This window comes from Onychomys torridus, chromosome 8 (genome assembly GCF_903995425.1).
Source record: "Onychomys torridus chromosome 8, mOncTor1.1, whole genome shotgun sequence".
NCBI classification, from domain to species: domain Eukaryota; kingdom Metazoa; phylum Chordata; class Mammalia; order Rodentia; family Cricetidae; genus Onychomys; species Onychomys torridus.
The window spans coordinates 87080398-87093715 of record NC_050450.1 but is presented as its reverse complement, the minus strand read 5'-3'; the positions used below and the strand labels follow the sequence as shown (position 1 = coordinate 87093715).

The 13318-nt window shown below is 45.1% G+C and overlaps 1 protein-coding gene across 1 annotated transcript in view; it reads left to right on the top strand.

The window, feature by feature from the left end:
- Window positions 1-5064, top strand: part of Top2a (DNA topoisomerase II alpha) — a 30641-nt gene extending 25577 nt beyond the window's left edge. Inside the window, exons 29-35 of the mRNA XM_036196464.1 lie at window positions 374-464; window positions 1505-1657; window positions 1994-2108; window positions 2232-2275; window positions 2626-2760; window positions 3643-3842; window positions 4122-5064. Coding sequence (XP_036052357.1) covers window positions 374-464; window positions 1505-1657; window positions 1994-2108; window positions 2232-2275; window positions 2626-2760; window positions 3643-3842; window positions 4122-4250 — 867 coding nt within the window. The 3' untranslated portion in view covers window positions 4251-5064. The remainder of the gene's footprint in view (window positions 1-373; window positions 465-1504; window positions 1658-1993; window positions 2109-2231; window positions 2276-2625; window positions 2761-3642; window positions 3843-4121) is intronic.
- The last annotated feature ends 8254 nt before the right edge of the window (window positions 5065-13318 follow it).

Here is a 13318-nt window from a genome sequence, read left to right as displayed (position 1 = left end):
GGGAATCTAACCCTGGTCCTCTGGAAGAGTAGTCAGTGCTCTTAACCACTGAGCCATCTCTCCAGCTCTTGATTTTAGATTTGTTTATTTTTTTTTCCCAGCTAGAGTCTCACTTTGTAGCTCAGGCTGTCATTGAACTCACAGAGATCCACCTGCCTCTGCCTCCCAAGTACTGGGATTAAAGGCACGCTCCACCACTGCCCTGCATATTTTAGATATTTTAACTAAAACCCAAAGAAACATAATTCTTTCACTATATTTGTGTCTGTATCTATCTGTATATATGAATATTTGACTTTATTCCAAACAATTAGAAGTTGAGTGTTTTTGTCTTGCTGGGATTTGTTGTTTCTTACATGTTGCTATCTTTCAGAGTGAGAACACTGAGGGTACGCCTACTGAAGATGGTCTGGAACTAGGAGGCCTAAAGCAAAGACTAGCAAAGAAACAGAAGAGAGAGCCAGGTATTACATGTTAGGCAAGATGTTATAAACTCTAAATTGTTATTAATATGTTTTACATAGATATTCAGTGTTTTTGTAGAGCTGAATTAAGTATTATAAAGGAAGGTTGTATGTGAATTATATTTGAACCTTATGTTGTCTTTGTTTGATTTATTTTAGAAGAGACTCTTGTCATAGTGAGTTGAATTCCTTAGTTGGAATCTAAAGTAGTCCATCCCCTCCCTCAATTGTTTATCTTGGTTTTCCTTGGCTTCAACAGCCTATGAAAGGGATATATGAGAGCAAATTCATAAGCATTAAAAGCATTCTAATGCCTGAGACTACCCTTACAATCTGTGTGAGAAAACATGGATGACATAAAGAAGTGACTATACAAGAATTAATTAACTCTGAGTGACCATCGTGATCTGAGATCTTTGCTCTGACATCTATTTCTCTTCTTTTCTTTGTTTGTTTGGTTTTGTTTTGTTTTGTTGTTTTGTTTTTCGAGACACGGTTTCTCTGTGAAGCTTTGTGCCTTTCCTGGAACTCACTCTGTAGCCCAGGCTGGCCTGGAACTCACAAAGATCCACCTGGCTCTGCCTCCCGAGTGCTGGGATTAAAGGCATGCACCACCACTGCCTGGCATCTATTTCTTAAGGAACTTTAATGGCTGATCATTTGTATCACATTATTTATTATAAAAATATTTATGGGATTAAATGACCAAACTCTGTTCTCTATGGGAACAGAAAATGTGTGTTTCTACTTAGTATTGTACCCTTAGCACCGTTATAGTATGTGGATAGTGATGAAGAAACCAGTATATCAATATAGTTAATTTCTGGGCCAGAGAGATGGCTTAGCATGTACAGGAGCTTGCCACCAAGGCTGACAACCTGAGTTTGATCCCAAGAACCCCTATGACAGAAGGAGAGAACCAGTTCCCATAAGTTGCCTGTCTGACCTTCATTTAAGTGCACTCATACACATATGTGCACACAAATAAATGCAATAGTATAAAACTGTTTCTAAAGTGTAAATCCCTGTCTCTTTTGTAGGTACCATGGCAAAGAAGCAAACTACATTGCCATTTAAGCCAATCAAAAAAGGGAAAAAGAGAAACCCCTGGTCGGATTCTGAATCAGACATGAGCAGTAATGAAAGTAATTTTGATGTCCCTCCACGAGAAAAAGACCCACGAAGAGCTGCAAGTAAGGAAAAGTACAGAACATGCTAGCTGTGCTGTAAGATTTGAATGGCCAATACTTAATTCCCAAAATTTCTGCCTGTTAGAACAGTGAGTCAGATTTTGAAAAATTGAAGCATCTTTTGGGCGGTGGTGGTGCTCAGCTTTAATCCCAGTACAGGAAGCAGAGGCAGGTGGATCTCTGTGAGTTCAAGGCCAGCCTGGGCTGCAGAGTGAGTTCCAGGATATTCAAGACTGTTACACAGAGAAACCCTGCCTTGGAAAACCAAAAAAGTAAAAAAATAAATAAATATTAGTCATCCTATGTTTTAATGTCTGTATCCTCTTTGGTTCCTAACAGCAAAAGCCAAATTCACAGTGGATTTGGATTCCGATGAAGATTTTGAGGAAAAGGATGAAGATGAAGATTTTTTCCCATTAGATACTAGTCCGCCTAAGACCAAAATTCCCCCAAAGTAAGAATTGTATCTAACAAAGACTTGATGATAGCTGTGATAATACTTGTTGGTGTGTTGTTGATCTGTGTTTGACATGTGTAGAACTGGTTCTCAAGACACCTTCTCTGTGTTCTTTTTTAGAAATAGGACAAAAGCACTGAAGGCACAGAAGAGTACCACGTCTGGTGTGTATTGAAGTAAAGTGACTGGGTTCTCGGGAGACTGGGAGATGTCTCAGTAATGTGTGTGCTGAGCAAGTGTGTGGACCTGAGTTCAATCCACAGCACCCACATAAACAAGCATACACCTGTTGTCCTAGCACTCAGAGGCAGGAGGATTGCAAGTTCAAGGCCAACCTGTACTATATAGCAAAGCGCTGTCCCCAAAAAACTAAAAATTTAAAAATCAGCTAAGTTCTCAGAATATTTAAAGTATTCTAAGAAAGTTAGTTAAAATGGGAATACATGTCAGGGACAGAGCAGTAGGTGGAATCTTTTAATGTTGTTATGACCATTTCCCTTCCTGTTTGGAGTAGCTGACCTTGAAAGTGATGTTCAGGACAGTGTGCCAGTTTCTCCAAGCCCTCCTGCCGCTGATGTCCCAGCTGAAATGGAACAGTTAAAGCCGTCTTCCAAACAGACTGCCCCAGCGAAGAAGACAGTGACCAAAAGTAAGCCTGAGTCTGTTAGAAGATTGATTACCAGGGTTAACCAACTTTTCTGAATCAGTGCTAATTTTTATTCTGAAAATGTCTATTGAGGTGAAATTAATAGTATCCTAATGAGAGTGGTGTCTTTTACATCTTTATTATCAAGGGAAAAATAAAAAGTAGTGGCTGGAGAGATGGCTCTGTGGTTAAGAGCACTGGCTATTCTTCTGAAAGACCCGGGTCCAATTTCCAGTACCCACATGGCAGCTCACAACTGTCTGTAACTCCAGTTCCAGAAGATCCAATGCCCTCATGCAGGCAAGCTACCAATGCACATAAAATAAATAGCCAGGCGATAGTGGCACACACTTTTAATCCCAGCGCTCAGGAGGCAGAGCCAGGAGAATCTCTGTGAGTTCGAGGCCAGCCTGGTCTACAGAGGGAGATCCAGGACAGGCACCAAAACTACATAGAGAAATTCTGCCTCGGGATAAATAAATAAATAAATAAATGAATGAATGAATGAATGATAAAATGAAAAAGTTTAAAATCATTATATTACTCAGATTCTAGACATTATCTAGCTCATTTCTATGACATAAGGAAAGAATTTATAAGTAGTTGGAAGTAATCCATGTAAGATAACTTAGAAATCAAGGCTGGAGATGTGGCTCAGTTGGTAGATTGCTGGCCTAAAATATATAAGCCTTGGAATCAATCCCATCCTAGCATAAACTAGGCGTAGTTATGTATGTCCCTGGGGCTTTCTTGCTGGCCAGTCCAGCTTAATTAGAACCTCCAGGCCATTGAGAGACCTTGTCTCCAAAAAGATGATGGTCAAGAGAGTTCACTGAGAAAAATCATCAAGGAGTGATTATGACCAGTACCCACGTTGACTTACAGGCCAGTCTTCATCCTCCACTGCTGGTACCAAAAAGAGAGCTGTACCAAAAGCAACCAAATCCGATTCAGCCTTGAGTGTTCACGGCCCTGGAAAGCCTGATCCTGCAAAAGCCAAGAGCAACCGCAAAAGGAAGCAGTCTTCTTCTGAGGATTCCGACTCTGATTTCGAGAAAGTAGCTTCCAAAGCTGCCACAAGCAAGGTATTGCTGCTGAATCCTTTTGCCCTGAGACTTTGAAATAACCAACTTAGGTTTTGCTCTTAAGTTTGCATATTTTTAAGGTAGTAAATTTAAACCTCAGAATTCATTACTTTGTACCTTGTATGATTTATAGGAAGGTTAAATCTGTCAGTCAGTGAGACAGTTGCTTTGGACCTTTTTCTTACTACTTAGTAGGAGATGGTGGAGTACTCTGGAGCAGTGGGGAATGACCCTGTTGCATTAACCATATGCAAATTAACTTGGATCTTCTCTTTTTAGAAACTCAAGGGAGAGACTCAGGATTTCCATGTGGACTTAGATGAGACTGTGGCTCCTCGAGCAAAATCTGGACGAGCAAGGAAGCCTATTAAGTACCTGGAGGAGTCAGATGAGGATGACCTTTTCTGATGTGTGAGGGGATTGTTTTAGGAATGGTTTTACTGAGCCCGGTTAGTTTTAAAGTTACTTGAAGTTCTTCCCTAACCCCCTCTGAATTTAATTTGAGGAAGAGTTTTCTAAGACCCACTAGGGCCCACGTGGCTTTTAGCTTTGTACTCTACATACTGTCTCAGTGGTGACTAACCATTTCATGACATGGTTTCTTCTCTGATTTGTCTGTTTTGTGTCTATTTCTTTGGTGTCTAAAATCTTGCTTGAAATTCTTTTGAATTCTACATAATTATATGGTCACTTTGGCATAACAATTTATTGATCATATATTAAGCTAAAATGGGTATGTTTTCAAAAGTGCCCCTCTGCCTCTTTTCCTGTTTCCACTGGATATGAGTGTTTCTGTTTCTGTTGTATAGGTAAGAAGTCCATCACATAGAACTGGAGAGTTCTAATACAGATACGGTGCTCAACCTTGATGCATTTTTGTTTAAGCCATGAGAAATTACTCATACCCTTTTAAACATCATCAGAGGCTGGAGAAAGTCACCTTGACCATGTCTTCATGACCTCAGCACAAGTAGCAGGGAGAAGAAAGTTAGGCCAGTTACATGGCATCCTGACTTTCCTTTTGATGCCTCTGAAACATGAGATCACAGGGAGGAGGCAGAACTGCTCAGACATGCTCAATCATGAAGTGTGGTCCATTGCAAGTCTCCATGATTCCAGCTTGTGAATGCTGCAACCTCTCTATGCTATTGTATATGTTACTTAAGTGCTGTTGTCAATGTTTTTTTGTAAATATTTAATATGTCTTTCTATCCAGTTTAACTTCACCAGTTTTGTACTTTAATAAATGTTCTAAACATTGTAAGCCATTCATTCTTCTTATCTTAACCCACATTACATCCTCTCCAGGCAAATACAGCCTCTTCACTTCCCTTTTAGGACTGTGACAGCCATGTTCTGCTGAGTCTGACAGTCTTTGGCTGGGTGAAGTATCCAAAAGAGTGGCAGTGTGACCTAGTTGGATCCAGTTTTTTTGTTGTTGTTCTGGGTTTTTATTTGTTTGGTTTGGTCTGGTTTTGGGGTTTTTTTTTTTTGTTTTGTTTTGTTTTTTAAGATTTTTTTTTTATTTATTACATACAGAAGAGGGCGCCAGATCTCATTACAGATGGTTGTGAGCCACCATGTGGGTGCTGGGAATTGAACTCAGGACCTCTGGAAGAGCAGTCAGTGCTCTTAACCTTTGAGCCATCTCTCCAGTCCCAGTTTTTGGTTTTTCAAAACAGGATTTCTTGTGTAACCTTGGCAGACCTGGAACTCAATCTGTAGACCAGGCTGGCCTCAAACTCGAGAGATCCACCTGCCTCTGCCTTCAGAGTGCTGGGACTAAAGGTGTGAGCCACCCCCACCCAGTTTGGTTTAGTTTTACTTAGAATCTTATACATGGCTGCTGAGTTGTCCATGTCCTCTGCACTCAGGGAGTTAATTATAAAAATGCAGGTATTGGGGTTCGGGATTTAGTTCAGTGGTAGAGTGCTTGCCTAGCAAGTGCAAGACCCTGGGTTTGGTCCTCAGTTCTGGTAAAAAAAAAAAAAGAAAGAAAGAAAGAAAGAAAGAAAAAAGCAGGTATCATGCTAGGAATGTAATTCCATTGGTAGTGTACTTGCTGAATGTGCACGAGACACTGGATTCAGTCCCTATCACCATGTAAATATAGTATGGTAACATCTGCCTGTAATCCCAACACAAGGGAGGTAGGTTAATCTGTTTAGAAAAATGGTAAGTTCAATTCTTGTCTTAACCTCTTATATCAAAATTGACTCCAGATACACTTGAGTTTTACTTTTCATGCTGGGGAATTAAGCCCAGAGCCTAGTGTGTGTTCTTAAGAAAATGTGTTTCCAGTGGGCCGAGATGGGCAGCAAAGCCTGACCACCTCTAGCCTCTGTACAGGTGAATGCCCCACCCAAACACATGCATGTAATGTGCACAGCAAAAGCAAACAAAAACAGTGATAGATGAGCTATTTGGACCTATCCAATATATAACACTTTCTTAGTAATTCCACTTAGGTAAATTGTCTGAACAAGAGCTAGGTATGGTGGTGGATGCCTATGATCCTAGCTCCTAGTCGGCAGTGCCAAGAGGCTCTTTATGAGTCTAGCCCGTCTCAAAAATAGATGAACAACAACAAAAATGGGTTCTAGAGCTAGAGAGAGAATGCAGCAGTTAGGAGTTTAAATTCTTACAGAGACCTGTTCAATTCCCAGCACCTATATCAGGTAACTCACAAGCACCTGGAACTCCAGGTCCAGGAAATCTAACACCTCTGGCCTCCTGGGATCCCTGCACTCCTGGACATACTACCCTCAACACACACAAATCATTGAAAGTAATAAAAAGAAAACATTTAGAAATGTATCTCAATGGAGGGTGGCAGGTGGGGGAAAAAAAAGTGTATCCCAAACTTGGTTTGGTTTCCAGGTCCTGATCACAGTCCCCACTGAAGGGAGAAAAGCCAGAGACCTGGAGGTAGGAACTGAAGCTTACTGCTTGCTCTTAAGCCCACATTCACAGAGGGCCCCCTTCTCAAGGATGGCACCACTCAGAGTTGGCTGGACCTTCCCATATCAGTCAGTAATTAAAAAAAAAAAGCCCCACAGACTTGCCTACAGGCAGTTGAGGTCCCTCTTCTAACTAGCTTGTGTTAGATTGACAAACTAGCTAACACAGTAGCCAGAGGTGAACTTGAACTCCTGACCCTCCTCTACGTCCCTAAGCAACACCACACCCAGCATGAAGTATTTACCTTCTGGATACCTTTTCACTGTGGTGCTTAAACTAGCAGTCACAGCATCACCTAGGAAGGAGCGAGCCTCTTAGAACTCCAGTGGGGCTGGAGGGATGGCTCATTGTCCTCTTCCACAGGACCCCGGTTCTCCACTTCAGGGGAGGTGATGCCTTCTTTCCGGCCTCTACCAGTATTGCTCAAACATGGTGCACAGACATGCAGGCAAACACCCATACACATAAATATAGTTGTTTGTTTTTTAAAGAAAGAAAACACAGAGTGTTGAGCACACCCCAGAACTGTGGGGCTCAGAAACACTTTGGGGGTGTTGGTTTTGGTTTTTTTTCAAGACGGTATCACTGTGTTGTGCAGCCTTAGCTGTCCTGGAACTCTCTTTGTAGATCAGGCTGTCCTCAGACTCACAGAGGTCCACTGCCTCTGCCTCCCAAGTGCCGGGATTAAAGGTGCGCGCGTCACCATGCCTGCACTTTTAACAGCACTCTGGAGAGATGACTTGAGAAGTGATCACATGCTTAGGAACTGGAAACGAGGTGGCTTCTGCTTTTCAGACCAGATTGGCTTTGATCTTCACACCCCAGGCACGGGCCACCGCGTCTGCCTGGGACAAAGCCTTTGCTGACATGCTCTTCAAACAACCTCTGGGCCCACCATGGCTCTGCTTTCCAGAACTACAGGTCAATTTTTCCTGTTCCACAACCTCCCAGGAATGGAATAACACAGTCAACGTTTTTGTGCTTAGTTTTGTTTATTTAGTATGATGTTTTAAATTTTATTCATATTGTCAGGGACTGGGGATGGCTCAGTGGGTAAAGGAGCTTGCCATACAAATTTGAAAATATAATTTGATCCCCCAAACCTGAATAAAGATGGAGAAAGGAAAGAACCAATTCCACAAAACTGTCCCCTGACCACCGCATGTTTGCCATGGCACATGTACCCTCACACCCCAGAATAATGATTTTTAAAAATAAATATTAAGGGCTAGAGAGAGGGCTTGGTGGTTAGGAGCATTCATTGCTCTTGCAAAGGACCAGGGTATAATTCCCAGCACCTACATGGTGGTTCAAATCCATCCAGTTCCATGGGATACAATACCTTCTCTGCCCTTCTCAGACACCAAGCACTCAAGTAGGGCACAGACATACATGCAGGCAAAACACTCATATACATAAAATTAAAACTACAGAACAACTCAGGCAGTGGTGGTGCACACCTTTAATCCCAACACTCAGGAGGCAGAGGCGGGCGGATCTCTGTGAGTTCGAGGCCAGCCTGGTCTACAGAGCTAGTCCAGGACAGGCTCCAAAGCTACAGAGAAACCTTGTCTCGAAAAAACCAAAAAAAAAAAAAGAAAACAACAACAAAAGTTACAAATATATACTGAGCACGGTGATGAATGCCAAGCCTTTAAACTAAAGTGAAATAAAAAATTTAAATAAAATTTAGAATGTACCCACATTGCATGTATCAGTAGTTCCTTTTTCAAGACAGACAAAAAATAGTTTTATTATTGCTGAGTATTATTCCATTGTACGGGTTTGTTGATCCATTCACCTGTTGATGGACATTTGGATTGTTTCCAGTTTGGGCCTATTATGTGTAAAGCTGATGTGAATTGTAGAGTAGTATCCATTTCATGCTTTTCTGTTTTCATAGTGGGTGGAATTTCTGGCAGTGGGATCACCCGGTCCCATGTTTAACTCTAAAAACTGAAGAGCTGTCTTTCCAAACACAAGTTTCATTTAGACCCCCTTACATTCTTCCTGGAGAATCAGGTGTGTTTCTTTGGTGTGAATGTTACACTCACTCACCTCACATTGCCCCAGTTCAAACCAAAAGGTAGACCAGTAAACATCATTTTTGCTAGAGGAAAGGATGCTCAGTCCACAGGTAATCTTGCCATCTCACCCCAGTGACTCTCGATAACTTTCCAGGAACAGTTTCAAGCTCGGTCCTTTGGATGGAGAACTGCTTTCAGGGAGGGCATGACTGTCATTGGTTTGGGGCTGACCAGATTGCAGTCTGCCTGCATCCTCCTAGATAGATGCTGGAGAAGACCTAAGTGTGCTCTCAAGACCACACCAACCACAGGAGCGCAAGCCTGGGGCAGTGACGGCCAGGACCAGGCAGTGTGCAGTGACTGTGGCTGCTTGTATATACATAGGTACACACAGAGATGCAGATTTTTTTTTTTTTTGAGATAGTCTTGCTCTATAGTCCAGGATGGCCTAGAGCTTGCAACCCTCCTATTTGAACATCCAGAGTATAGGAATTATCCATTTGCACTACCACCTGGATCCCTATCCCATGATCTTTCCAAACATTAGCCCCTCAGACCAGCTTCGAGGGGAGAGGCTTTGAAAGATGCTTCTCTTCTGTTTGTCTGTTTTTCCTTAAATTTTATGTGTCTGGGTGTTCTGTCCGAGGAAGACAGAAGGCATTGGATCCCTGGAACTGGGGTTACAGATGGTTGTGAGTTGACATGTGGGTGCTAGAAACCAAACCCGGGTCCTCTGCAAGATTTCTTGTTTGTTGTTGTTTTGTTTTGTTTTGTGTTTGTTTTTTCATTTTTGGGGATTTTTTTTTTGTTTGTTTTGTTTTGTTTTTCGAGACAGGGTTTCTCTGTGTAGTTTTGGAGCCTGTCCTGGAACTCACTCTGTAGCCCAGGCTGGCCTCGAACTCACAGAGATCCACCTGCCTCTGCCTCTGGAGTGCTGGGATTAAAGGTGTGTGTCATCACCTGGCCTTAAAACATTTTTTTTTTAAATCTTAGGAAAGGAAACATTCAAGCCCTTCCTCACCCCAATCTCAGAGCACTACCTCCAATCTCTAAGCTCGCTGGTCACTGGGATGAGGCCTTGTGATGAGGCTGCATCCCCAGCATGGTGCATGAAGGGATGAGAGAGGTGGAGCTTCCACTGGAGGTCATGAGGTAGAGGGGTTGGGGCCTTCGGCTGCACATGAAGAAAGGCCCAGAAGTGCAGTGGTTTGGAAGGGTCTAGAACAAGGTGACTCCTCCTCAGCTGGTGAGGACAGAGACTGGGGACACCAAGTGACCCCAGTGCCAGCTCCAGTGTGGAAAGCCAACACCAGCAGACCCATGAGTCTGAGAACTATATTCCCCCCTCCTGAGTGTACAGTCCCCTAAAACACATTTCCCATCCTCCATTTGCCCGTAAGAGTGGACATAGGAGCCCATTCTGGCTAAAGATGTGTCAGAAGAATGGACACAGGGCAGTCCTGGACTCTCTGAGACACTGTGTGGGCAGGGTTTAGGTGAGGTGTCTACTGCATGGCGGTGCAGTCCTCTGCCCTCTAAGTAAGGAAGACACTAGCTTCCTGGTTAACTAAGCCGTTGGTTGGCATTCTTGCTGCTACAGCCAAACCAAATAGGAAAGAATTCCGGAGCCAGCAGGTGTACATACATACACCTTTAATCCCAGCACTAGGGGGGCAGAGGCAGGAGATGTGTGAGATCGAGGCCAGCCTGGTCTACAAAGCAAGTTCCAGGACAGCCAGGGCCACACAGAGAAACCTTGTCTCACAAAAAAAAAAAAAAAAAAAAAAAAAAGAAAGAAAGAGAGAGGGAGAGGAGAGGAAGAGAGGGAGGGAGGGAGGGAGGGAGGGAGAGAGAGAGAAAGAAAGAAAGAAAGAAAGAAAGAAAGAAAAAGAAATAGAAAGAAAAAGGAAAATTCCAGAGCCAAAGGAGGTATCCTGGCAGGAGAGGGAGTGGGTTCTAACTCTAAGAACTTCCAGCACTGCAGAGTGTGGAAGCCAAGGTCAATCATGAGGTACCCTGGGAGGAGGGGACGTTAGGCTGTGGAAAGGGGCCAAAGGCTCAGGAGCTGTGCAGGTTGGACAGTAGCTACAGAAGAACTGGGGAACACTCACCCCTTCCCCACCCAAACCCCTGACCCCCCTTGGGAGCCGGCCTTCTGCCCAGACCTGCACATTTGGTGTGCTAATCTGATACTGAATGGCACGCTTACTGGACCGAAGCCCAGGAGATGGGGTGAGCATCTGGCAGGGGACAGGGATACTCCAAGCATGCTGCCCTTTATCCACCCAGTGGATAGTTCAGAGCATCTTCCATGGCTCCAAGTGTTCTGGGTGCTAGGTGTGACATAAAAGGTAGCACCCCAACTCCCGCTGCTGTACCTGTTTACATGCTTAGCTGAACAGACAAACTAACGGCTGGTGCCAAGGAGGGAGGCAGAGAGGGAGAGGAAGTAGGAATCAAGTTCAAATGCAGTAATACCACTGAGCCGACAGGCTCGTCGTGGCCAGGAATGATGGTTTTATACAGCCGTGGGTGGCTTATTTCATTTTCAGTGTGCCGCCATGTATCAGGTTCAGCACTGTTAGGAACTTCCTAGATACAAACATGTACATGCCCTGGTGTATGTCCATGTGTGACTGATACAGGACTGTGGCTCCACAGCCCGATAGCCAGATGGAGGTGTCTGAGACACAAACAGGGAAGGACCCTCTCAGCCCAGTCCTTCTTCAAGCAGGGCCAGGAAGGGCCAGTGCCGCCAGTTCTGGGGATTGTCAGCAACACCTCCCAGGCTGCCCAGTGCTATCTGGGCAGGGGACTGGGTCCTGCAGATTACTCTAGAGTCTCCTCTGGCATTAGGAGCTAGCGGGGGACAGGGCAGGGTGACCAAGGGCCCTCTGCCTCCTGTCCCACCCTCACCACCACTGTGGCACTTCTCCACACCTTCAGGCACACAGGGTGGGGTAGGGTGGGGTCTGGTGGGCTTTTTCCAGGCTGGGACCATCAGGGACAGCTAGGAGAGATGAGACGTGACCCTGAGCCTCCAGGGCTGAGGACAGGGCAACAGCTCTGCCAGAAGCCAGTGGCAGAGGTCAACAGTGCCCCACCTCACATCCTGTTTTCAGAATGTGGGGCTCCAGCACGTGCTATGTGCTTGGATTTTATCCAGGGTAGCACCCCCACCCCCAGGCCTATTTCTAAGGGACCCTGTAGGAGGATGGAAATATCCAAGGGCACACCCAAGCTGGAGTTAACCAAAAGTTTTTCCAGGCTGGGACAGACCCCTGACTGAGCCAATGGGAAAGAACGCATTTTCCATTAGGGACCCCCTGTTAACAGACAGAAACCCACACAGGTCTTTGTGACTGACCCATAGCACAGAGGACATGAGGACTCACTGACCTTCCCCTTCACAGGAACAAGCATAGCCTTCCTCCAGTGCTGGCCCCTCAGCCCCCACAAGACCCTGGGGAAGTCCAGCCCGGCTAGAGGACAGTTCCCTGGCATGCTATGAGCATGCGCTCCAGAAAACTATTCCGGCTGAGTGTGAGGCCAGGGTCTGCCATTCACTGACTGCACATGGGTGACAACTCGCTAAGTCTCTGTTTACCCAGCTGTGAACAGTGCCCCCCACCTGAGTGCTGAAGAGTGAACCACTGTGCTAGAACAAAGAAAACATCTCAACCTGGACTACCTCCTCCTCGCCACTCAGGTCCCCTCTCAGGGATCTTCCTAATTACGTTGGCAGCATATCCCAGCTCCTAGATGTTGGGAGACACTCAATGGAGAACCCTTGGTAGAAGTTCTGACCTTATGAAGTGCCATGCTCCCCACAGGCAATCTAGAAACTGCTGGAGAGACCAGAGCCTTTGCTTAACCACGGGAGCCAGCCAGCCACTCTCCACATCCTCCAGGCTTGGGGCTTTGGGTTTCTGTCACATAGTTGAGACCTGAACATGAAGATGGGCAGCTGGGTGTGGTGGTACATCCCTAATGTCCTGACACTTGGGAGGCTGAGGCAGGAGGATCAACTGAGGCAGCCTGGCCTATATAGTAGGCTCCAGGCCAGCTTGAACTACACAGTGAGACTTCGTCTCAGGGCAAACAAAAAAGGATGGACCTTGGTGACCAACCCAGAGCTCCTGACCCAGACAACCCAAATGGCTCATCCAAGGCGGAGTGTAGTAGAGCCTGAGCCAAAAGCCATCAGATGTTTGCTGCCTCCCCAAAACTGGGATATCTGCCTCTGGCTCCTTCAAAAGGGGTCAGTCAGTTGTGTGGACCTAGTCCTCAGTTTGGGGAGTCTGTCAGGGGAAGGGTTCATGATTCCCCTAGCTCCCTCAATAGAAGGTGTTCTAGTCAACCTCAGACCATCACCAGATGGAGACCTGACTGTGGGATGGGCATGGGGGCTGAAGGATGAAAGAGAGGGCTGGAAGAACCCAGCAAGGGGTGTGGCCCTGGGTCTGCTCCCAGGGTGGAGCCAGGCAG